Source organism: Orcinus orca, chromosome 12 (genome assembly GCF_937001465.1).
Source record: "Orcinus orca chromosome 12, mOrcOrc1.1, whole genome shotgun sequence".
Classification (NCBI taxonomy): domain Eukaryota; kingdom Metazoa; phylum Chordata; class Mammalia; order Artiodactyla; family Delphinidae; genus Orcinus; species Orcinus orca.
The window spans coordinates 42,163,146-42,189,949 of NC_064570.1; the positions used below are offsets into that span (position 1 = coordinate 42,163,146).

The 26,804-nt window shown below is 43.2% G+C and overlaps 1 protein-coding gene across 1 annotated transcript in view; it reads right to left on the bottom strand.

Annotated features, from left to right (window-relative positions):
* SLC35F1 (solute carrier family 35 member F1) overlaps window positions 1-26,115 on the bottom strand; it is a 422,996-nt gene extending 396,881 nt beyond the window's left edge. The window contains exon 1 of the mRNA XM_004264677.3: window positions 25,910-26,115. Coding sequence (XP_004264725.1) covers window positions 25,910-26,082 — 173 coding nt within the window. The 5' untranslated portion in view covers window positions 26,083-26,115. The remainder of the gene's footprint in view (window positions 1-25,909) is intronic.
* Between the last annotated feature and the right edge of the window lie 689 nt (window positions 26,116-26,804).

Sequence of the window (26,804 nt, forward strand, 5' to 3'; positions counted from 1 at the left end):
AAATAGAAAATATGAACAGACCAATCACAAGCACTGAAATTGAAACTGTGATTAAAAATCTTGCAACAAATAAAAGCCCAGGACCAGATGGCTTCACAGGCGAATTCTATCAAACATTTGGAGAAGAGCTAACACCTATCCTTCTCAAACTCTTCCAAAATATAGCAGAGGGAGGAACACTCCCAAACTCATTCTACAAGGCCACCATCACCCTGATACCAAAGCCAGACAAGGATGTCACAAGGAAAGAAAACTACAGGCCAATATCACTGATGAACATAGATGCAAAAATCCTCAACAAAATACTAGGAAACAGAATCCAACAGCACATTAAAAGGATCATGCACCATGATCAAGTGGGGTTTATCCCAGGAATGCAAGGATTCTTCAATATACGCAAATCAATCAATGTGATAAATCATATTAACAAATTGAAGGAGAAAAACCATATGGTCATCTCAATAGATGCAGAGAGGGCTTCCCTGGTGGCGCAGTGGTTGAGAGTTCACCTGCCGATGCAGGGGACACGGGTTCGTGCCCCGGTCCGGGAAGATCCCACATGCCGCGGAGCGGCTAGGCCCGTGAGCCGTGGCAGCTGAGCCTGCACATCCGGAGCCTGTGCTCCGCAATGGGATAGGCCACAACAGTGAGAGACGCGCATACCACAAAGAAAAAAAATAGATGCAGAGAAAGCTTTCGACAAAATTCAACACCCATTTATGATAAAAACCCTCCAGAAAGTAGGCATAGAGGGAACTTTCCTCAACATAATAAAGGCCATATATGACAAACCCACAGCCAACATCCTCCTCAATGGTGAAAAACTGAAAGCATTTCCACTAAGATCAGGAACAAGACAAGGTTGCCCACTCTCACCACTCTTATTCAATATAGTTTTGGAAGTTTTAGCCACAGCAATCACAGAAGAAAAGGAAATAAAAGGAATCCAAATCGGAAAAGAAGAAGTAAAACTGTCACTGTTTGAGGTTACATGATACTATACATAGAGAATCCTAAAGATGCTACCAGAAAACTACTAGAGCTAATCAATGAATTAAGTAAAGTATCAGGATACAAAATTAATGCACAGAAACCTCTGGCATTCCTATACAGTAATGATGAAAAATCTGAAAGTGAAATCAAGAAAACACTCCCATTTACCATTGCAACAAAAAGAATAAAATATCTAGGAATAAACCTACCTAAGGAGACAAAAGACATGTATTCAGAAAATTATAAGACACTGATGAAAGATATTAAAGATGATACAAATAGATGGAGAGATATACCATGTTCTTGGACTGGAAGAATCAACATTGTGAAAATGACTCTACTACCCAAAGCAATCTACAGATTCAATGCAATCCCTATCAAACTACCACTGGCATTTTTCACAGAACTAGAACAAAAAATTCCACAATTTGTATGGAAACACAAAAGACCCCAAATAGCCAAAGCAATCTTGAGAACCAAAAACGGAGCTGGAGGAATCAGGCTCCCTGACTTCAGACTATACTACAAAGCTACAGTAATCAAGACAGTATGGTACTGGCACAGAAACAGAAACAGAGATCAATGGAACAGGACAGAAAGCCCAGAGATAAACCCACACACATATGGTCACCTTAACTTTGATAAAGTAGGCAGGAATGTACAGTGGAGAAAGGACAGCCTCTTCAATAAGTGGTGCTGGGGAAACTAGACAGGTACATGTAAAAGTATGAGATTAGAACACTCCCTAACACCATACACAAAAATAAGCTCAAAATGGATTAAAGACCTAAATGTAAGGCCAGAAACTATCAAACTCTTTAGAGGAAAACATAGGCAGAACACTCTAGGACATAAATCACAGCAAGATCCTTTTTGACCCACCACCTACAGAAATGGAAATAAAAACAAAAATAAACAAACGGGACCTAATGAAACTTCAAAGCTTTTGCACAGCAAAGGAAACCATAAATAAGACCAAAAGACAATCCTCAGAATGGGAGAAAATATTTGCAAATGAAGCAACTGACAAAGGATTAATCTCCAAAATTTACAAGCAGCTCATGCAGCTCAATATCAAAAAAACAAACAACCCAAACCAAAAATAGGCAGAAGACCTAAATAGACATTTCTCCAAAGAAGATATACAGACTGCCAACAAACACATGAAAGAATGCTCAACATCATTAATCATTAGAGAAATGCAAATCAGAACTACAATGAGATATCATCTCACATAGGTCAGAATGGCCATCATCAAAAATTCTAGAAACAATAAATGCTGGAGAGGGTGTGGAGAAAATGGAACACTCTTGCACTGCTGGCGGGAATGTGAATTGGTACAGCCACTATGGAGAACAGTATGGAGGTTCCTTAAAAAACTACAAATAGAACTACCATATGACCCAGCAATCCCACTACTGGGCATATACCCTGAGAAAACCAGAATTCAAAAAGAGTCATGTACCAAAATGTTCATTGCAGCTCTATTTACAATAGCCCGGAGATGGAAACAACCTAAGTGCCCATCATCGGATGAATGGATAAAGAAGATGTGACACATATATACAATGGAATATTACTCAGCCTTAAAAAGAAATGAAATTGAGTTATTTGTAGTGAGGTGGATGGACCTAGAGTCTGTCATACAGAGTGAAGTTAAGTCAGAAAGAGAAAGACAAAAACCGTATGCTAACACATATATATGGGATCTAAGAAAAAAAAAAATGTCATGAAGAACCTAGGGGTAAGACAGGAATAAAGACACAGACCTACTAGAGAATGGACTTGAGGATATGGGGAGGGGGAAGGGTAAGCTGTGACAAAGTGAGAGAGAGGCATGGACATATATACACTACCAAACGTAAAATAGCTAGTGGGAAGCAGCCACATAGCACAGGGAGATCAGCTTGGTGCTTTGTGACCACCTAGAGGGGTGGGATAGGGAGGGTGGGAGGGAGGGAGATGCAAGAGGGAAGAGATATGGGAACATATGTATATGTATAACTGATTCACTTTGTTATAAAGGAGAAACTAACACACCATTGTAAAGCAATTATACTCCAACAAAGATGTAAAACAAAAAAAAATTCAGCCACTGAAAATCATATTTTGAAGGGTATTTAGTGACAAGGAAAATGCTTATAATTAGAAAGTGAAAACAGCATAATTTAAAACTATGCATATAGCTATTCACATACCCATATATAAAAGTGAAGGGCATGTATTGGGATTTAACAGTCATTATCTCCAGATAATGACATAATAAATAATTTTTACTAGCTTCTAAAAAAAAAAAAATTTGCTGTATAAAATGCTACATTATAGCATGGGCTTTAGAACTAAACCCTAGCAACCCACAAAGTCTCTGTGTGACTCTGGGCGGTTTAACAACGTCTCTGACTCAATAACTTCCTCTTTAAAATGGAGATGAAGGTTTAAGAAGATTAAACAGAATAATGCACGTAAAGCACTGATACATGGTGTGTATAGTACATGGTGATTCTAGGACATCTGAGGGCTACTAACAACACAGTCCCCATCCTCATCACCACCAGTGTGACAGTTACTTGTATGTGTCAGCTCGGCTAGGTTACGGTGCCCAGTTATTCGGTCAAACACTAGTCTAGGTGCTGCTATGAGCGTATTTACAGATGTGATTGACATGTATAATCAGCTGACTTTAAGTAAAGCAGACTACCCTTAGTAAGGAGGGTGGGTCTCATTATTATCCAATCAAGGGAAAGCCTTAAGAGCAAAAACAAGTCTCCTGGAGAAAGAGTTTTGCCTCAAGACTGTAACAGAAGTCCTGCCTGAGTTTCCAGCCTGCTGGCCTGCCCTACAGATTTTGGACTTGCCTGCCCTCATAGCTGTGTGAGTGGATTCCTTTAAACAAGCATCTCTCTCTCCCTCTCTCTCAGTATACATAAATCAATATTTATTTATTTATAAAATAGATAAAAATCTATTTAATATATATGTATCTCCTATTGGTTCTGTTTCCCTGGAGAGCCCTGACTGTTACAGTCATCACAACTTGCCTAGCTGTTCCCCACCCCTTTGCGGTACCAGTCAGAACACGACCCATAACCAAGACGATGTACAGTCAGCTGAAAGCAAGCTGCTAGTGTATTTAATTGACTTCCACAACTGTCCTCCAAGCAGCAAGACATTTCCAGGCTTGTCCTCCTCAAAGACCTAAGTGTGGCATCTCACAGTGGAACATATGAACATAGAACAAGCTAATATCCGTGGCTTCCACTTTACCCGTCTCTGGCATAAATCTAATGTATGACTGGAAATTTATCCTAGGAAATAACTGTTCCGGAGGCCCAGTTCTCATCTCAGAACTGTGTGGCATACGGTTTTCTAGGGACCCATTTTTCAAAGCATTAAGTCATTGTGTTCTCACCAATTGATCTGGAGGGGATCTATTTGTTTTTAAGCAATGCACAGAGAATACTGATTGGCCCTTCCCTAACTAATATGTACTGACATCGTAAATTCTAAGCCAAGGCTCTTGGTACAGGGATTGATTCAGACTGAGGGAGCTGGAAGCAGCGCAATATCTCCAGTGATGCAGAGAAACTCCCTCCATGTACAGCAGGGAGCAGTGCCCACCTGCCATCTCCTTCCTCCGCCCACCCTCTGCAAAGGGCATTTCCGTCTTCTCCCTTACTGACTGCGCATTCACTGTAGGGCCAGGTTCTATGCTAAGCACTTTGTATATTTTTTCTTGATTATTCTTTCCCACAATCCCCTTTTCTACTCAGAAAACACAAAGCACCATGCTTCTGGAATGGAAGGGATGAAAGTTACATATTTTGGATAAAATCGAAGTAGATGGGAACCCTGCCAAATGCTTCTTAAAAGCTGCAACACCTGCACACTAAAAATAGCAGCTCACGCAGCCCAAGGAAAGAAGCCGTTCTTTTCTTTCAAACTCTGGCTTCAGAAATCTATCTCCATGAATCAGTTTATCAGCCATTGATTAGCTTCTCTAATTAGCTTCTCTAATGACCGTAAGAAAATACAAGGCTGCTTTGTAGGTGGCAAATGGAGGGAACTCAATCCGGCATGTGCCTAGACCTCAGGCAGAAATTCTGAGCCCAGAATTTCGAAGCTTGGTAAAAGCACATCCATCTCTTCATTCATTCATTCAACAAATACTTGTTGACCACAGTGACTACTATATAGCAGCTGTTCTACATGATTAAAAACAAAAACGTGGACAAAAGCTCCCGCCCTAAAGAAATACACCTGCTTTCACCTAAACTTCCAGCTGTGTATATGCAGAGTATTGTCACTACAGAGAAACCACAGGTTCTTCTGGAAGCCCTTGTCCCCAGCGTCTCCTAAGACCAAAGTAACTTCTCTCTCCACCCTGTGAATTCAACAGCCCTTCTCTCCTCTTCTCCTTAGACAAAAATAAGCACACCTTCTATTTATCTTTTTCTGTCTTGATTTCTATTCCTTCTCCTTCCAAGAGCAAGGATTATTAGAAATTTTTTGCCTACACAATAAATATAAATCCTTCTCCCAAAGAAAACATGACAGCACCATAGTTATACTTGCTTTGTGATTTTCATGTGACTCTCAACCCCCAGACTACAAAGGAACTCAGATAGAAAGCTCTGCCACTGCCACTGTTCTTCTGCCTCTTCCTTACACATTTATTCATTATTATAATGACTAATGTTTCAGGCATGGTGCCCAGAGCTATCAATATATTATCTTATTTAATCCTCTTCAATGGCCCTACGAGGTAGGTGTTCTTATCATAATTTCACAGATAATGAAACAAAAACTCAGAGTTTAGGTAACTTGCCTGACAAAAAAGTCAAACACACCTACCACCAAACCCGATTCACCCTCTCTTATGTACTAATTACAATCAAAACCCATGGTTTTAGAAAGGAAAGGTTAAGGGTACATCATAACTCCACATTTCGCCTCTGCAAGCATCTCCTGGCTGGGCTCCTTGAAACCAATCTTGCTATCCTCAAATGTATTGTTTATACTGCAGGCAGCCAGAGCTTATGAAAGTGTACATTGGTCGTGTTATTCTTCTGCTTAGAGTCTCCAATACTGCTCAGTGCTCTTAAGACAGAGCACACATAACTTAATAAACTTCCAAAGTTCTGCCTGATCTGCAGCCTACCTGCCGCTCCAGCCTCTAACACCTCGCTACCTTTCACACACAGCTTCAGCCTTTGGAACTGATTTCATTTCCCGCAATGCACAATGGTTCCACTCACAGTTTCATGAAATGTTGTTTCCTCTGCCTAAAACATCATTGTTTATAAACCCTCGCCACACACACACACACACTCCTCTCTTTATTCCAGCTAAGTCCTCCTCGTTCTCCAGTTGTCGGCTTAACTGTCATACGCTCAGATGCCTTCCCCAGTCCCTTGTATCAGGCGCCCCATGGTTCTCCCATATACTCTGTGAGATCTTTCACGTAGCTTGGCACAAAGCAGGCTAGGAACAGATGCTTATCAAACAAGTGATAAATGGATGCTGTGGTGGGGGGAGCCTATCATCAGCACTTCAATCTCCTCAATATTTGTCTAATCCAGACAAGCTCGGGACTAAAGGTGCCACAGACTGGTACGGATAATCCACCACAAGAGCCCACTCCTCTACCCCCTGTGCAACCACATCCTGGGAAAACCAACCCTTTACACCACAGACTGGAGCAAACCTGCCTCTTCTCTTTCTTGGCAGGTGTGCCCACACTGGAAAAGATGAAATGGCCCTGGCTGGCATTCACATTAGATCATCAGTTTCAAGGCAAAGAGAGAGAGATGTGTCTATCAGTTAAGGAAGTGCTCAGCTACAGGTCAAACAAATCCCAACTCAACCCGGCCAAAACAGTTAGGATATCTATAACCTCACATGGTGAAAGTCCAGCGATAGAGCAAGCTCCAAGCATGTAGCACAGCAGTCAGTTGCTCAATATTACCTTCAAGGACTCAGGTACTCTCCCTCTTTCCACTCTGCTGTCCTCACCATCAGTGACATCCTAAGGCTGGTTTCCTTCCTGATCATAAGGTAGTTGACAGTAATATCCAATAGCAAGATGGCTGTTTCTGTGGTCAAATCCAGCAGAAAGAGAGGAACCTCTTCCCTCACTATCAAATGTAAGTCTTTCCCTTCTATCTGATTCGGCCAACCTGGGACCTGTGCCCACCCCAAGACCAACAACAATCTGCGGAAAAATGCCAAGAACTCATTGGCATATACAAACCATCTGGGGTAAGATGGATGGACTAATGAGGAAACCAACAGAGACTCTGGAGAACAAAATCTCCAATGCCAAGGACAGAAAAGAAGGAGTATACTCCTTCCCATCTAATGCAATTACTATAAATTTCTATTTGCAGTGGCTCCTGAAGATGTCACATGGAAATACTCCCTATTCCTTTTGATTGTGTGGTTGTATTTCTTCTTGCTGACGTTAGCTTCTCTTGAAGTTAATCATCTTCTTCTGCAGACATGCTTATGTTGAGTCAGCATTTAATATTTAGAGGATTACTGCTTACAGCAGCTATAGAAACTGCCCCACTCAACCCTGCACAGAGGCAATACAAATGATATCAAGAACATAAGCCAGATGACTTCATCACTCTTTTTGATGTAGGCAGATCTTTGGTAATATCACAAAGCAGAAGTTTCCATCACTCCACATTGGAAGAAACATCACACCTTAGTGGTGCAACATAGGCTGGAGAGAGGAAAAGAAAGGCGTCACAGTTACCAACCCTCTAGTACTGTCCTGCTCCCCAAAGGGTCACATTTGGGTGTTCTGGAACAGGAGTTTAAAAGCCAACTCATTTTTAGAAAAAAATAGGTATGCTAATGTCCGTTCTATTCCAGTGCAGATAACTTGTCAAGTTATCCTGGGTCCATCTTTGCAGGGTTTATCTAAATATACTGAGGTACCTAATAATTCCCTGGTTGGAACCCTAATCCAGCACACAGGATCTTTAACTTTTAAACTCTCTGCATGGGCTATTGGCCTCCAGGACACAAGCACATGGAACCAGTGCTGAAACGGCTGAGCTTTATTTACTTTTATTCTGAGGGACCAGCACATGAAGAAGAAGGACTAGAGATATGCTTTAAAAATAAACATCACTTGATTTCTCAGAAGGTCTTTGCATTTTATTGTCATGTATACCGTAAGAACATACCATAAGAACTGGACAGGGATGTAGTGACTGTATATTTCAAATGACTTGTCAAAATTCTCACAGCTGTCACATAGATATATTCTCAAACAGTTATTGACCAGTATACCCCTGAAAGTCTTTGGGTGAAGTGGTGGCTGACCCCACTGGTGGAGAGTTCTGGACACATTTCAAAGACAACCAAGTTGATCTCTGGTGGTCTCCCTCACTTGTGCGTTCTTCTCTAGCCCAATATGCTTATAGCTGTCTAGTGGTACAATTTCCCCCTCTATAAAAATATGCCCAGTGTCCCATGTTCCAAAGCCACCTTCAAGCAATGCTCCATCCTTTCTTGTGACTAACTTCACCTCCTAAAAGGAAAGCAATCTAATTGATTGACTGAAATAATAACTGATCAACTAGATTAAAACATACTTGCAAGCAGAGACCTAATTTTGTAAGTTTGCATCTCTTAACCACACCTACGACTGCTTTCCTTGAAGCAGACATACAAAGGATATAAATCTAATCTTGTTTAATTTTCCCAAGGTGATGTACTTAAAGAAGAAATTTAACTCTAGTTTCTAACTGGTATAAATTGTTTAGGAAAACATTTATGAACAGGAATAAGATATGTTCTCCTTTCTCCTCACTTACTTTGAGCTAGGACCTTACCATATGACTCTCTTACCTTTCCTTCCCCAAACCACCATAAGTACACACCATTAATTCATTACACAAGTATTATCAACATTATAATGCCCAAGGGCTATGCTGGGCACTGGGCAAAAAGCACTAATCAAACCAGACATGGGCCCTACTCTCACATACTCTTCTTGGCAATTAGTTTTCTTCTTCCCTATGTTTTCCTGGGCTTTTTACCTGCCAGTGATGATGATGATGATGACGATACTAATACTAATGCTAATAATAATAATAAAATTTTGAGTAGGACTTTCTATATGTCAGATGCTAAGTGCCAGATTATATGTGTGTGTGTGTGTGTGTGTGTGTGTGTGTGTGTGTGTATACATATATACACAGTCTTTTAGTCCTCACAACAACGTGGAAAAAGATAAAAAATTGAGGTCCCCAAGATCAGAGCACTCAGATGCTAAAGTAGGCAGTCTAGCCCTGTTCTTAACCACTGTTGCTTATAATGAGCTTAAAATGACTTCTATTTTTATTTCTACAACTGATTATCCCACAGGAAATTTCTTGGTAGAGAGAATTTAAAACTTTTGGGAAACAGAATTGATAGAAACGTGTGTTGAGTTTTAAAGTATGAGTAGGGCTTATGTATCACACCTAGTGTTTCCCCAACTCTGGCACCATTCAAATCATCCTTCTATACTTTTTCTACATCCCCTACCTTTACATAGATCGATTTAAAAAAAACTGAAACTAAAATTTATTGAGTACCAACTCTGTCCCAGGCTCTATGACACACATTATTTGAGAAAAGAAAATCAGAGAACGTCAATTTGCTGAAAATAATCTCTTTTTTGAAGGGGCCTCTAGCAGATCATTCGCCCCGTCACTCAGCAAATATTTATTGAGCACTTACTTCATGCTGGGTTCTATGTAAGATGTTGGGTAGAGAACACCCTTGTGGACTTACAACCCATTAGGAGAGTTCAGACAAGAAAATAATGTAGGGTGTGAAATGACAGGCAATAGCCAGCACATGGAATGGGGCATCTAACCCAGACTTTGGGGGTTGAGGGTCAGATTTCAAGGTTTTCAGATGCATTGGTGCCTTTGTGTTTTGGTTGAAGAGTTATAATGTCGCATACACTGAGCTTCTATATCAGTATATCTTTAGACTGTACTCTGAAGCACTCATAGCACCGCCTAGCAGCACCTGAAAATTGAGGGTCAGGGTTTTATAGTGTCATTCACTGCTTTACTTTATTCATTTCTGAAGTTCAAAACATTTCCACAGAGAACATTAATAGTTCTCCAAAGTGGGAATTTTGACATGGAATGAAGGTGCCTTTGATTCACTCACACGTCACATGGTGTCTGGGACTTTTTTTTCTTTGTTTGTTCACTTGTTTCCCTAAGAACGGACAGGAATCAACCTTTTAAGCCTTATGGAGCGAATTACTTTAATGGTTAAAATAGCAGAGAATATTAGAAATCCAAGGCTAGCTCTCTGCAGGGCTCCTCCACCCTGACCCAAGCATTCCATTTCCTTCTGCCTTTCACTTTGAAATGCCTTTGCTTCTTCTGTATGTCTTAACCTCCCCCAACACCAAGAGTATGGGGTAAATGATATCAGACTGTAGAAATTTCTTTTTTAGAAAAAGTGTGCACTACAGACTCTGGCTCCTTTACCTCCTACTCCAGGAACCACTAAAAAGGAAGAGAATCGTCAGGTTCCTAAATCCAATGAACTGCTTTCTAGCTGTGACAAGGGAAAACAGGGAGAGCACATTTTTGTTATTGTATCTCAATTCACCAACCTACAGCCCAACCAACTGCAGTCGTGGTCCTGCAGGCCATCCACACACATTCCCACCCACATATTTTTCATTTCTTCAACAAACTAATATCCAAAAGGAGCAGTCTGATATCCATTGCTATAAATGCTTTGGACCGTGCTTTCCTTCCATCATCTTCGTAGGCATACTCTCAGGTTGCAATGAACTTTGGGGCTAAGGAGGTAATAATTATGGTCTCATCACATTGGATGCAGATGAGTCCACTTATCAGCACTAGCGTTGCATATGATCAATCTTCTAAAACCAGTGCAAACAAGCACCTTATTGCTTACACTTCTTTAGGCTTACACTGGGGAAGGTCAATCCAAAATGCAGGGACCCCATTAGCAGCAGGAAATAAATAGGAAGCATTACGAAAAAGAACTAAAAAAAATAAAGAAAGAAGTATTTTGCCTGAAAAGCACTAAAATCACACAAACTGTTAGAACAGGTAAAAAAAGATACATTTTAAAAATATTTTTATTGCATATATACAATATGTACAATATTTATACTATATATTTTATATTGTATATATATAACAAAATTTACCATTTTAACCATTTTTATGTGTAGAGTTCTGTGGCATTAATTAAGTACATTCACAATGTTGTGCAATCATTACCTCCATATATTTCCAGAAATTTTTCATCATCCAAAAAGAAGCTCTATAAAAAAGGATACATTTTTAAGTCAAGTCACTGGACTCGTTACCACTTGGAACTGAAGGGTTGTAATGAAACCATATATGGCTCAAGGAAAGGGAGGGGGTGGGGGGAGGCGGAATCTTTATGTGGGGCTTGTTCTACAGTTGTATTCACACATGCAGATATAGCTAGCTCACAGGTAATTTCACACTGAATATTTTTGTTTTCTTAAGTGACTCCAATTCAATGTGGTTCTTAAGTAAAACTTAAACACATTAAACATAAAGCATTCTCCTTGAACCAACTCTGAGCCAAAAAAAGCATGGTAAGGAAAGTTGAGGGCTATCTTCAAAGAAGGAAAACAAACTATTCCAAATGGAAAAATTATTCTCTATCAATGTGCGTGTGTGTGAGAGTGTGTGTGTGTGTCAGAGAGAAACAGAGCAAGGTAGAAAGAGACAGATGGATCAATAGACAAAGATTCATTACAAATAATACCTAATATACACTATTTGAGAAATAATGTATATAATAGATATTATATTTAAATATTTATATAGCCCCCAAAAGATACAGAAATGAAAAGTAGGAGATAAAGAAAAGGTCAAGGTACCATGGATTGATGTCTTCATTGGTCTGTCTTATCTGGGAACTCATATTTCCAGAGACAGTAACAATCCTAGGGGTGTGCTGGTTACCCAATCTCTCCATCAGTAGAAGTTAAACACACAACCTTTGTAAACACTGTGTTCTCCTATGCAGATTCAGCTTCAAGACAAGTTCCCTGACCCTGCTTCCAACCACAGGGGTGCTCCTAACCCCTCCCAGCTAGCAATGCTGGAGTAATCACTTAATGGAGTAACCAGAATGTGAAATTCATTCCAGCACTCACTGGGTGATGGTAGTTTTTGTTTGGTTGTTTTTTGTGATGTTTCAGACTTACCCTGTAACTAGCTAAAAACTGACCTGTGCTATTTTCAAGGACAGCTCACCTCCTTTTGGACTGAAGGCCACTCATCAAGCTTGGCAGCACTGGAGGGACAAGTTAGTTTTGTGAAGCTGTAGAAGTCCTTCCTAGCTCTCTGACTCCACACACCCTACCGAACAGCTCTCCGCCTTCCCCTCCTCCGTCCTCCCCATGTACACCTCTCCCACCTCCCAGCCTCCCTGCTTCCAAGCAGTCACCCCACCCTGGGACTTTTCACAGCCCCTCACCTCCCAGCAGCATTGGGAGCGGTGTGTAGGGCTATCCGTGGAGGCAAGGGCTCCTCTGTGAGGGCGCAGTGTTTCTCCTGCCTGCGGCACGATACAGATAAGGACAGAGGCTCCAGCCATCCCCGCGTCACAAAGAGCTCCTCTGATCCCCCTGGCATCTGGGCTTCCCCTCATTAGCACATAAAAGCTGCTCTGTGCCTTCCCTCTGAGCCGCTCTGTCTGTCCCACTGCCGGGCTCTATGGAGCCTTTTAGGCCCAAGCTCATTTTGAAACCTCCCCAGTTCAAGAGGCGCTAACCCTTTCCCGAAACCTGTCAAACTCTCCTTTACAAACTGCAGGTACCGCCGAAGCAACCATCACTCTGAGAGGCGCAATAAGACTGCAGGGCAGATGCCTCCTGCCAAATTAGTCTTCCCAAGAAGAGGCGTTCTTAAAACTAAGCCAAAAATGTTTAAATATATCTAGCTTTCAAAAAACGCAATACCTTGAAGTAAAACAGACTTGTGCCTTGTTCGTAGGTGGGTGGGTTCCACTTCAGACTCTGACCCGCACGGCTCAGGAGGAAAACCACCGAGCAGAGCAGCGCCTGCATCCAAGTCCTCGGCGCGCTGAGGGCGCTCTTTAGCGCTTATCCCGGGCCTGGGACGGCACAAAGCCACGAGAAACCGGGCTCCCATTTCAATTTTGTGACCAGGATGACAAATGCAGAGTGCTTGGCAGCTTTCCAAGCCCTCTCCCAGATGTTATGTCATTTAAAAATCCCCAAAATGCAATGGGAAATGAAGGGCTAGGATTATTTTAACCAGTTTACAAATGAGAATATTGAGGTCCCCGAAAAACGGAAGTCAGTTCCCTGTGACAGAACATCTCACATTTCACATTCTGAAAGGGACATCATCATCCCAGGGGCTTCAGATACAAAATCTCCAAGGGACGTTTAATTCCCCCTTCTCTCTCACACACCCCACTCCCAAGTATAATCAGGACCAAAATCCTCCTGAGCTTTCCTAAATACGCCCTGCACTAATATCCTGACTTCTTCACAGCTGAATCTACTGATGGTTCCTGCACGCCTTGTCACCAGGGCCCAGAGCTGTTTCTGAGCTAACCCTTTCCAAGACAGACTCTAAACAGCAGTAGCTTCTTTCTGCCCATCACACTCCTCACCTCCTCCTCCTCACAAATGTCAAAAAAGCGCATAGGGCTTCCCTGGTGGCGCAGTGGTTGAGAGTCCGCCTGCCGATGCAGGGGACACAGGTTCGTGCCCCGGTCCGGGAGGATCCCACATGCCGCGGAGCGGCTGGGCCCGTGAGCCATGGCCGCTGAGCCTGCGCGTCCGGAGCCTGTGCTCCACAACCGGAGAGGCCACAGCAGTGAGAGGCCCGCGTACCAAAAAAAAAAAAAAAAAAAAGCGCATAGCTCTGCCCTTAAATCCTACGATACTTCTCTTGTATGTCTCCTTTCTGACTCTTCAAAATGACTATTTCCACTTCTCTCTGTACAAATGTCCTACACCCCTCCCCCACTACCTAGAACCTTCATTCTTAATTGATAGGATGTCCTCATAGTTCACAGAAAAAGAAAAGCCACCAGACAGGAATCACCTTTTATTCTCACCACCAAATCTACCAAATTACCTTCATTTACACCCACGCTTTCTCCCCGCCACTCCTGGACCATGGAGAGTGTCCTGGCTCCTCTCCAAGGTCAACCCCTCCCCCTGCACCTGGGATCCTACCATCTCAGCCTTTGCAAGGCCTTCCTCCTTCCTTTAACCCATTCCTTCCTGCATATGCAATTTTCCCCTCTCCACTGTATCTTTCCCATCAGCATACAGACCTTTTGTATTATGTCCTCTCTTAACAGACTCTCCCTTTACTCCACTCCTGGTTAGAGGAAAACTTTTCAAAAGTTATGTTTTGAAACCCCCAGCTCACAGTCGCTCTCCAAACCGTTCCATCCAGGCTTCCACCGGCACCCACCACCTGAGCCTGTGCCTATCTGTGGCCGAGACACTGATCATTTCTCCACCCTTCCCTTAGTTGATTACTCTCAGCACCCGCACTGTTTATTTCCTCCCTCTCAAAACACTTACTTCTCTAGGCTTCGGAACACCGTACTCTCCAGTTTTCCCTCCCGCTTCAGACCTCTCCTTCTCCAACTCCTTTGCTGGTTCCTCCTCCTCTGTTTGACTCGGAAGTTGATGTGCTCCCCAGAGTGACCCTGGGACCCCTTTTCTCCTCTATCGACAGATTGTCCCCAGATGATCTTATCCAGGACCACACCAATGACACCCAAATCCAAATCCCCAGCCCCTGATTTTTCCCTAAATCCCATACTCCAGCTATCATGTGACATTTCCACTGAACATCTCTGACTTAACTTGCCAGAAGTAAACTCTTGACTTTTTATCCACAAACATGTTCCTCTCCCTGTCTTTCCCATCTTGGACAAGGGCACCATCACTCACCCAGTTTCTCATGCACCCCAAACTGGAGTTTTTCTTTATTCACTTCCCTCAGCAGCTTCACCAAACCACTCATCCAATCCCATGGACTCCATCTCCCAAGGTGAATCACTCCAAAACGCAATCATTTCTCTCCACCGCATTGCTACCCTCCAGTCCAAGCCTGCAATGTCTCCTTCCTCCTGGAGCCACTTACCTCTCCCGCAGTCCATTCTCCAACAGCAGCCAGGGTGGGCTTTTCCAAACATTATCCACATTACTCCTCTGCTTAAAACCTTTCAGTTGCTCCCCCATCCCACTGAGGATAAAACACAAGTTCTTCTCCCGGCCTATGGGGCCCGAAAAGACCTCACGCCTGCCTCCCCCCACCCCACCCCAGCCCGTGATCTCCCCCCTCCCATGCTCCCCTCCTTCTTGCACTCCCTCACTTTCAGTCACGCTGCTGCTTGTTTCATCTCAGCATCCCCACCTGGAATGCACTGCCTCCTGACCCTCAAGTAACCGGTTCCTTTTAGTCGTTCCAATCTTAGCTTCAATGTTACCAGACGGGGAGAGGCCTCTTCCGACCACTCAAGTGAAAGTACCACCCGTTACCTCTCTGTCACATCGCCCCACTTTAATTCTCTGGAGAGTATTTAGCACAATGAGGTATCTGTCTTATGTATGCATTTATTGCCCGCCCCCAACTAGAACATAGTCTCCAGGAGAGTGGAGGCCCTTTATGCCCTGTTCCCTGCAGTTTCCCCAATATCTAGATGGTGCCTCTTACCTGGCTCAGTAATTATGGTGCTGAATGGCTGAAGAGTCCCTACTCTATGCTCCGCAGAGCTTGAAGTAGAGCCATGCCAGTGGTCCTGCTGCTCATGCTGAGCCCCCCCTGTAACCCTGACCCTCCTTTCTGCACTCAGACCTAGAATCTACTCTCTTTAAGATCCTTGAAAAATAGCACTCTCCACTTATACCCCATTCCACAGAACTGCGATGCTGCGCTGTACCCCTTCTCATCGCTAAAGAGCTTCCCCGCCTAACATTCCAGGGGATCCCTTTAAGGTGGGAGCCCCAACCTAGCCTGTTGGGTTGAGTCCTTGATACTTAATGTAGCTACTGTCAGGTCTAACCTGCTGCCTCCACATTGCCAGCTGGGATGTACAGATTTCCAGGGCCATGACTAGCATCAGCCAAATGCTGCCACCGTGAGGACCCCCTACCTACCCCATGATTAGATGCACTTCCAGAATCCAGACTCGCTGTTGCTCCCTCTTGGATACTGGACTGGGACCAGCGCTTCTCAAACTATCTGTTATAAGATATTGGTTCTTTTTTTTCAACTCACTGAAGACAATTCTTTTGTAAAATACAATTCAAAAAATCAACTACTAGAAAAATAAAATGGCAAAAAAACAAAAATTAAAATACATGACCCAATATTTTAATATTAGGAAAAAAAACATAAAAGTACTCTGTCAAGTTGCTATAGCTATTTCTAATGCTTACTCTTGATCTCTGTTCTTCTCACAGGCTGGTTACACAATCTGAATCAGCACAGGTCCACAGACAACTGAGTAGCTGGCTAAGGTCCTCCAGCTGCCTGTCTAGTTCAGGTAACACCCTAGGTCTCTTCTGCCCTAGCGAGCAGATCCCTTCCTTGTAGCAAGTTTATAACCTTTCAGCAAACAAGTATTAACCACCCACTATGTTGCAGACATCATTGAGTACCTTCTCAAAAATAATCTAATCTTCCTCTCTCTGACCCTGGTCCACACTCTGCTCAAATTACAGCACTTCCCTCTCCAACCTGGCCGCCTCCATCCCATTTAGACTCCTGTCTCAACTCCCCTATACAGCTACAGTAGCCACCTAACTGACCCCTAAACCCTAGTCCATCCTCTGTCCATCTCTCCTACAGACTTTGTCCAAAATATAATGTTCGGGCAGATCTCTGATCAAGTCCTTTCTCTACTCAATAACCTGCAAAAATAATAACCCACAGTCTAACTCATATTAGAGTGTCTAAGGCTTTCCATTATCTGACTCCATCCTGCAATTCTAGCCTTACTTCACTCTACTGCCTTTTTACCTACATATAATATTGTCAAACTGGTCATTTAATCCTCCTCCAGTCTCTTACTCTATATTTGGTTCATCCTTTCTGTCATCTCCCTTCTTGCACGTGTTCCTATCCTACCCATCTGCTACAGATCACATGTTTATGTCCCCGCCAAAATTCATGTGTTAAAGCCTAACTCCCCAGTGTAATAGTATTTGGAGGTGGAACCTTTGGAGGTGTTAGATTTAGATGAGGTCGTGAGGGTGACGTCCTCATTATGAAATTAGTATCCTTACAAGATGGGAAAGGAGATCTCTCTCTCCCTTTCACTCTCTTTCACTCTCACTCTCTCCCTCCACCATGTGTGGGTACAAGACAGCTGTCTGCAAGTCAAGAAGGCCCTCACCAGACATGCAATCTGCCAGCGCTCTGATCTCAGACTTTCCAGCCTGCAGAACTGTAAAAAATAAATGTCTGTTGTTTAAGCTGCCCAGTCTATGATATTTTGTTATAGCAGCCCAACCTAAGACCCCATCTTCCAATGCCAAGGACAAATGCCATCCCTAAACCCTCCTACCCTGTCTCCAGCCTAGTCTCTCCTTCCTCTGTAGTCTTATAAAAGCACTTAGCTGTGTTACCATAAAAATTGGTTTCCATGGGACTTCCCTGGTGGTCCAGTGGTTAAGACTCCACACTCCCAATGCAGGGAGCTGGGGTTCGATCCCTGGTCAAGGAACTAGATCCCGCATGTCACAAGTAAAAAGATCCCACATGCTGCAACAAAGACCCGGTAAAGCCAAATAAAGAAACACTAAAAAAAAAAAAATTGGTTTCCACATCTATAAAAAGATTATTATGAGAATAACATATGATGTAAAATTTTATAATATAAAATGTATGCTTTATAATATAAAATTTAAGAATTTGAGCTACTGTCTAAATGCTCATTTTAATTCAAACACTCATAGGTTGTATCAAATTACATAGTAAAGCAATCAAGTCCTTCCAAATCACCCTCAATCTCTCTTACCTGCAGTGCACAAACATGTCCCCAAGCTCCCTCAAAGTTGTGTATGCACTGTCAGAATGTTGATATTTTCAGGAAACTCTATTCTCTTGGGTTATATGGCAATGACCTTGATAGGCTCGCCCTGAAATGGCACTTTTTCTTCTAACACTCTGAAAGTAGATGAACATTAATGGCTATTCCTCCTTTGTTTAAAGTCCTAAGTGAAACAAATTGTATTGTATTCCTCAAGAAAGATCTGCCTCTTACCTATGTGTAAACTCCAAGTAATTTTATTATGGGTTCAGTCTTCCTCTTGAGTAGTTTTCTTACAGGTGAAACAGCTAAATTATGGGGCTTTTTTCTGCATGTCTGTTAGATCAGCTTGAAAATCTAATCATTTTGATGTATGTTATCTTTATTTCTACTTTACTTAAATTGTCCCCTTGATAGATTATATTGAAAGGGTAATAACAGTTAGAAACTCCGCCAATGGCACTCAAGGGTCCACGTCAGCCCCATGACTGTCTGGTTCACCACTATGATCCAGCAGTGTCCAACATATAGTAAACACTTAATAAATACTCATTGAATAAATGACTGACTGATTGAATGAATGAGTGGACGAGGAAAAGAGAAACCAGTGAAGTATTTGTCTTACACAATGGATCAGTACCTTGTACTATCTCCAAGCCAGGAATGATTAGGAATTGTAGCCCTGTCACTCTAAATCTGGATATAATTAGCATGTTTTCGTTTTTAGCCTCCTTTATTTTTTTTTTTACATCTTTATTGGAGTATAATTGCTTTACAATGGTGTGTTAGTTTCTGCTTTATAACAAAGTGAATCAGCTATATGTATACATATATCCTCATACTCCATCCCTCTTGCATCTCCCTCCCACCCTCCCTATGCCACCCCTCTAGGTGGTCACAAAGCACCGAGCTGATCTCCCTGTGCCATGCAGCTGCTTCCCACTAGTTATCTATTTTACATTTGGTAGTGTATATATGTCAATGCTCTCTCTCACTTCGTCCCAGCTTACCCTCCCCCCCACCCCCATGTCCTCAAGTCCATTCTCTGCGCCTGCGTCTTTATTCTTGTCCTGCCCCTAGGTTCAACAGAACCATTTTTTTTTAGAGTCCATGTATATGTGTTAGCATATGGTGTTTGTTTTTCTCTTTCTGACTTACTTCACTCTGTGTGACAGTCTCTAGGTCCATCCACCCCACTACAAATAACTCGATTTCGTTTCTTTTTATGTTTAGCCTCCTTTAAATGTGTATTCAGTTGTACTAGCTTTCCCTAATTAATTTGTTAAAAGGGCATGAATTGATGGTTCATAATATCAGAACTTGTAAAATGGTATGTAAGGTATTTTTTAACATCACAGTCACATAGGTAAATTTTCTTGAGAGTTGAAAATTTAAATCTAGCAGAAAACAATATTTTAAAAAGTTTAATAATAATATACTTAAACAAAACACAGGACAACTTATTTATATGATTCTAGCATCTAGATATTTAGAAGCATACAATTAAGCATTATGCATAAAAATTCAGATTACAGATTATAATCATTCACTCTCAATAGCAGTACATATGCCAAGCTACCCAGTTAGATTTTGAGGTCCTTCAAGCCAAGAATAACGTTTTGCTATGTATGTGTCCTCCAGAAGAGGACTCAGCACACAGAAAGTGATTAGGAACAAATGAATATAGAAACAATCAACAGAGTGAAAAAACAACCACTGGAATGGAAGAAAATGCTTGCAAATCATATATCTGATAAGGGGTTAATATCCAGAATTTATAAAGAAGTCCTACCACTCAACAGCAACAACAAAACCAAACAATCCAATTGTAAAATGAGCAAAGGATTTGAATAGACATTTCTTCAAAGAAGATATACAAATGGCCAACGAGTATATGAAAAGATGCTCAAAATCAGTGATTATTAGGGAAATGCAAATCAAAACCACAATGAGATATCACTTCACACCCATTAGGATGGCTGCTATCAAAAACAAACAAACACAGTGTTAGCAGGATGTAGAGATACTGGAACCCTTGTGCACTGTTGGTGAAAACGCAAAATGGTACCACTGCTATGAAAAATGGTATGGAGGTTCCTCAAAAAATTAAAAATAGAACATATGATTCAGCAATCCCAATTCTGGTTATATAGCCTAAAAAAACTGAAAACAGGATCTTGAGGAGACATTTGCACATTCATTTTCATTGCAGCTTTATTCACAAGACCCAAGAGATGGAAGTAACCTAAATGTCCAGCAATAAGTGAATGGATAAAGGAAATGTGGTATTACTTACACACACACACACACACACACACACACACACACACATAATGGAATATTATTTAGCCTTAGGAAATTCTGCCACTTGTGACAATGTGAATGAACCTTGAGGACATTATGCTAAATAAAATAAACCAATTACAAAAAGACAAACACTGCATGATTCCATTTATATGAGGTATCTACAATAATCAAACTCTTAGAAACAGAAGATAGAATGGTGGTTGCCAGGGTCAGTGGGGAAGGGAAAAGAGGAGTTATTGTTCAATGGACAAAGAGTTTCAGTTTTGCAAGATTAAAAAAATTCTAGAGGTCTGCTGCATAACGACGTGCATACAGCTAGCACTACTATACTGTACACTTAAAATGCTTAAGATGGTAAAGTTTATGTTATGTGGTTTCAGACCTTACATATATACACTAACATGTATAAAATGGATAACTAATAAGAACCTGCTGTATAAAAAAATAAATAAAATAAAATTCAAAAGTTTAAAGTAAAAAAAAAGAATAAATGAATGTATACATGTAGATGTTCATGTCACAGTCAAGAAATATGCCAAATAGTATGGGGTATTTTTCCATGTATCTATTGGCATTTGACTTCCTCTAAGTATACTTTTCTAGAAACATAATCAAGAATTAATGTGTTTGAACAAGGTTCAGTGAATGCTCATTGGCCTGAACTCAAATGAATGAGAAAGCTAAACTAAAACCTGGTGGTGGTACTTTCACATGCTGTATTCTATTTTTATGAGAAACGGCAATTAAATAATAAATCAGCTCTTGCATTAAGTAACTTTAGAACTATATGGGCAGCCAACTCAATTTGCCATATTGTCTACATCTATAGCAGTGCACAGTAAAAACAGACATCTTTTATTATGGTCCGGAGGCACTGAAGGACCTTGCGAGAGTAAAAGGTCAAAGAAAAATTACATGAAGATAGGTCCATTTTCTTACACGTTAGTTCCTTGGAAATGCACCACTTTATCCAAGGTAAACCAAATATTCCTTAATATGAACATTCAGTTTTCCAAGCTCCATGCAAAAAAATATACTGGATGATCTTCCAGTTTTATAATTTTGTCCTTTAGTTAAAAATAAATGTGTCCTTCAGACATCTTTTGTTTACTACTAATCTTAGAAATGTCTGTTTTTAATCACACCATGCTGTTCCATTTGGAATATTCTGTATCAATTATCCTCATTACTGGTTGGTCTTCCCCTTTCATTCTGACATCTGTTAGAAGGAGTAGCTTGAGGAAGAGCCTCACTATCAATTTTTTAACAAAAGTCATCCCATTTGATAAAAAAGGATCACCTAAATGATAACAGATGTCTTCATCAACTGTACCTAATAGTACAAGCATAACTCTGTTCCTGGCAGCCCTTCTGTTGGTTCACCATGTTCTCTCTGCCTTACTTAATAACTCAGAAAAGCTATATATACATACTGTCCCATCACATATGGTAACTTCCCACATGGATATCGATTTTATGTAGGCTTGCTACCAACTCTCCTATGTATCTTCCTTAATGCTTTTTAGTTTTCAATTCAAAAAAGTTTCATAAATTTGAAAATTAATGAAATAAATCAAAATGTAAGTTAGAAATCAGCTAGTTTCAAATCAAATGGATGGATGACCCAGAGTCACACTCGTGGTTCCATTCCAATGATTAAACATCCCCACCACAAGACAGAAAAAGGCAGAAATGCCTTTATAACTTGAAACAACCCAATGCACCTCTCATTGGGAAGAAACTGGGTCAAAACTTGAAATTCATGGTTATTTTTATTAAGATCTGAAACTAATATTCAAGTGGGAAAAGATAAATAAAATCGCACACATGCAAAACATAAAACAAGCTATCACTCGTTTTTCACAAACATTTCATAATGAAATCATTTTAGAGCAGAAAATCTTCAGATACTACATAGATTAGTATCTACTCCTATATGTTTCTAAGAAATCTACTAGTATCAGCAGTTTCTGTGAGAGGGTCATCAACTGTTGCCCTTGAAGTATTTTCTTTTTTGTCATATCTTGCTTGCCTGTGGCAGGGTAATAAATACTATCTCACACTCAAGAAATAAGGGAAGAGGAGTTTGCCATAATTTTTTCCTTCTTTGAACCAAGACATTATTCTAAATCTTTGGGAATTAAAGAAGTAACAATTATCCCAGCATCTAAATCATCTTGTACTTCTTGCATCACACTGCCAAAACAATTTTGAACAGGACAGGGGAGAAGAATGTGACACATCCCATTAACTGGTAAAAATAATTATCTAGCACCTCCTCTTTCACCAAAATCATGGATACTATTATATTCTACTCTAATTGTTCTACAGGGAGTAGTCAATCAGTGAGATGCCCTATTTGTCATACAAAAAATGCAACCATCCAACTCAATAAGCCTTTAAAGAAAGGGGAAAGGATATGGAGATATACTGAGGAAATAAAATGATGCAGGACAATGTAAGGCAGATTGCATTAAGGTAACACTGCATTTTCATTCTAAGCTTCTTGAAAGACAGTACGTTTAATTATTAATCAGTACTTCTCCCTTTACCTATCCCTCGGTAGGCAGGATACAGACAGCATATGTGCTGGCATTTCTTCCTCTGGGTTGGCAGGTAGCTACTGTTACAGGCTGTGACCAGTGGCAGGCAGTTCACCAGGCTTGTGGTGCTCACAGTCTGACACTCCTCGTCCCAGGGCACCATCCTCAGTCTCTCAGCACCGCCCCTCTGGCCCAGTGGGATGCTCAGAGTACCTAACAGTGGTGCAATGCCCCACTCAGTCACTGAAGAGACTCTACTGGCCAGCTCACAGCACTAGAACGCTGCCAACAGTATATCTGCACGCCAAAAGTTAGAGGGATATTTTTCATATTGGCTCCAAACTTCCAGATTTCCAACCTCACTTTCTGCTAGCAACTAAGTTGCTGCATGCCAGAGGTAGATGAAAGGAAAATTGTCCAGAAGACAGTTAGTTGATAGGGCAACGTAGGTGAAGGAAATAGAAGTATTAAGGAAAGAGGAAGAGGAAAAGAAGACAAAGAAGCAAAAAGGGATCTTTAGCTTTTAGAAAATGAACAAAGATGCTTATGATATGGCACCCAATGGGCCAGCCTTAAAGCCATTACTGCCTAGTCCAAGATACCTGGAGGGTTCAGACCAGAGGGGAGCCACACCTAAGTGCTGGCACAGAAACTCGAAAATTCCACTCCCGCCCCCCACCTCTTGCTTTTACACAGAGCCCAACCATTCAACAGCCACAACTAGTGCTGTCTCCTGTTGACATAATCATGGAGCAAAAGCCAAGCCCATCAGCATGCTAACGAAATTACTCCACCAGGATTTTTACACTTATTCTGATTTTTTTCAGTCTCCTTACCAAAGGCGCTCCTGCTCCAAAGAAATATTTTCTTCTTATCCTTTAAGGCTAAGGAAAGATCATCTACTTAATACAAAATATTACACTGAAAATTCTGAAGATCTTTGAAAGACAACCAAATGTTTCAGTTGAAATCTGAAGGCTATAACCCTAGGGTTCCATTCACAGATGTATCTGCCAGGAAATGTCATGGACCCAACCTTTCAGTCTAAGTTCCTCCTCTATAAAACTCATGTCACAGATCACTGAAGGCTAGTAAAATACAACATTCTCCCCATGATGTACCATGACTTCAATTAACTTGTGTACGATATTCCCACTGCCCTCCCTTAGACAACAGAATTCGGTTGAATAATGAATTCGTGTAAAGCTTTATACTTTCCCAAGTCTATTTCTCGAAACCATGATAAGAGAGGTAAGACAAGTACAAAACACATTTTACAAATGAAGAAACCAAGAGCCATGGAGATGAACAGCTCTGCCCCAAGCCATGTGGCAAGTCAGCAGCAGAGGAATGATGACAGACCAAGCCCCTCAGCTCCCACCTCAGTGCTCTTGTTATTCTGGACTCTAAGATCCACGAAACATCAAGAAATAACCTGCACAGAGTCAATAATAACTTACAATCAAGCAAAGATAAATGAACAATAGCACCAGTTTTTTCTCAGCTTGATGAGGGAAATTAATAATTAACATATTCTGCATAAAAATTTAAACAGCCAATGCCAAGTCATTTACAATTCAAAAACATCACAGGTATTCAGAAAGGATAGGAAGCCCACAGAATAGGTACTGAGCCAGCATCTTCTTGATTTATTCTGCTCATTATCTTTTTTAGATGTAATATGTAATATTTTGGAAGGTGTTATTCTAAGCTACAAATCAAAGGGAAGTAAAGGGCTTGAGTTTCTATTACCAACTCCTGTCTCACTTCAGAGTGAATTTCTTCTCGTTTGATAATAAATGGAAACACATGGAAGTACCCACAAGTAAGCTAATATACGTTAAGTCTTCACAGGTGAAGACTCCTGAATGGTTTGGGATTTCATATGACTAAATTAAACCATACTCCGAAAATAAGGAGCTTTTCAAGCTTCTATTTCTGTACGTATTTTGTGCTCCCACTAGAGCTTTCAGCCCCAAAGAGCTCGAGGTGAATCCCTGGGGGGAATCTCGGCTACCCCAAAAGAGTGCCACACAGAAACCTGTACGCACAGAGCAACCTTAAGAGCTACCCCCAACAGATGCATCGAAAGGCACACACGCACCCAAATAAAAACACACACAACCAGTTCTCTATTTGATTTTTAAGTGTCAGCTCTTCAACCATTTCAAGTTACTTTAGTAGAAAAAGTCCCTTTCGCATCACGGCCGACTCAGGGGCGCCAGGGGGGGCCCCATCTCACATCAACCCGGGTTCTCATCCTAAACGCCTCGTCCTTGATCCATCCACTGCGCAGATTCCAGCACTGGAGGCGCCGGCCACCAGCGTTCGCCTCCTCTGGCTTCGACACAGCCAGGAGCCTCCTCCTCATACCCTTCCCGCAACATTTCTGCACTTTGCCTGGGTCTGACCCAGGCCTGTAGCCTTCCCATCCCCGCTCCCAGCCAGAAAGAGTCGGAGCCGCAACTGGAGCGCAGGGCGGGAGAAGTGGGTCCCCGCGCCGCCCGCCGGGTCTGTCTCCATTACCCCATCTCCCGGCGAGGGGCTGGGATACCTCCGGGCGGAGCGCGAGGCCGGCGACTTCCACGCCATCCCCGCAGCTCTGCGCCTTCCCGCCTCCTCCCCGGCCACCCCCAGGTCCGCTCTGGCCCCCGAGCGCAAAGCTGGAGCCCGAGTGGGAGAGGGACGCGAGGCGACACGCGTGTGCGAGGGTGTGAGCGCGGACACACAGCAGCCAGGCTGGCAGAACCCCGCCTCTCCCCGAACTCCCGCCTCGGACCAGCCGGCGCCCGGGCGCTCCGGGGCTCCCCGCTCCGGGACAAAGCTGCTGCGGCCTCTCCGCCAGCGCGGGGCGCGTCGTCGCCCGCTCTCCTCAGTCTCCCCAGACGCGACTCCGTCCGTCCCAAAGGGCCTCCGGGCCGCCCGGGGGATGGAGGGGTCCCCGGGCCGGGCGCCCGCAGCCGCAGCCCCGTGCCCCCGCCGCCGCTCACCTGTTCAGCACTTTGCGGATCCTCTGGCGCACGCCGGCCCGGGAGGAGGCGGACAGGCTTCCGCCGCCGCCGCTGCCCTCGGCCGGCAGGTTCTCGATGGTGGTCACCACATGGTTCGGCGGGGCCGGCGGCGGCGGCTGCAGCTGCTGCTGCTGCGGCTCGGGGGGAATCATCGCGGCGGAGGCGGCGGCGCAGCGGCGATCAGAACGCTGCTGGGCGCATCGTGCGCCGGCTCCGGGCCCGGGAACGCGCGGAGGACTCTGCCGGGCGGCCGCGGCCCGGGGAGGCGGTGCTGCCTGCCAAGCGGCGAGGCGGGGAGGCACCCGCGGCTACGGCCGCCGCCGCCGCCGCCCAGCCCGCCACTCACACCTCTCCAGTCCCAGTGTGCGCACCCTCGCTCCGCCGCCGCCGCCGCCTCCTGCCCCAGCTCTTCCCGAGCCGCGTCCTCAAGTCCCGGCACGCCCCGCGAGGTGGCCGTGAAGGGTGTCGCGCGGGGGCGCCGAGCGGCCGGTCGGCTTAGGAGACCCCAGAGGAGAGAGGGGATGGGGCTCCGGGCCTTGGCTTCTCTCCCGGTGCCCAGGTCTTCTCGGGGCGAGCGGCGGCAGTGGCGCTGGCGCCGCCTCAGCCGTTCCCCCGCTCGCTCGGAAAGCTGCCGTCTGTGTCTCACGGAGTGAGAGACCGAGAGTGAACCCAAAGAGCCTGGCGGGGGCGCAGCGCCGGCGGCGAAGGGGGGCCGGGCGGGGGACGCGCGCTCTGTTCTCGCCAGAGGGCGCTCCCGAGGTGCCTCGATGCCGCGACCCTCCCGTCCCCAGTCCACCAGAGGCCCACGGTCTGGGTTGCTGTGATTGTTTTCTTTGGGGGTTGTTGTTGTTTGTCTGTTTGTGGGTTCCCCCCC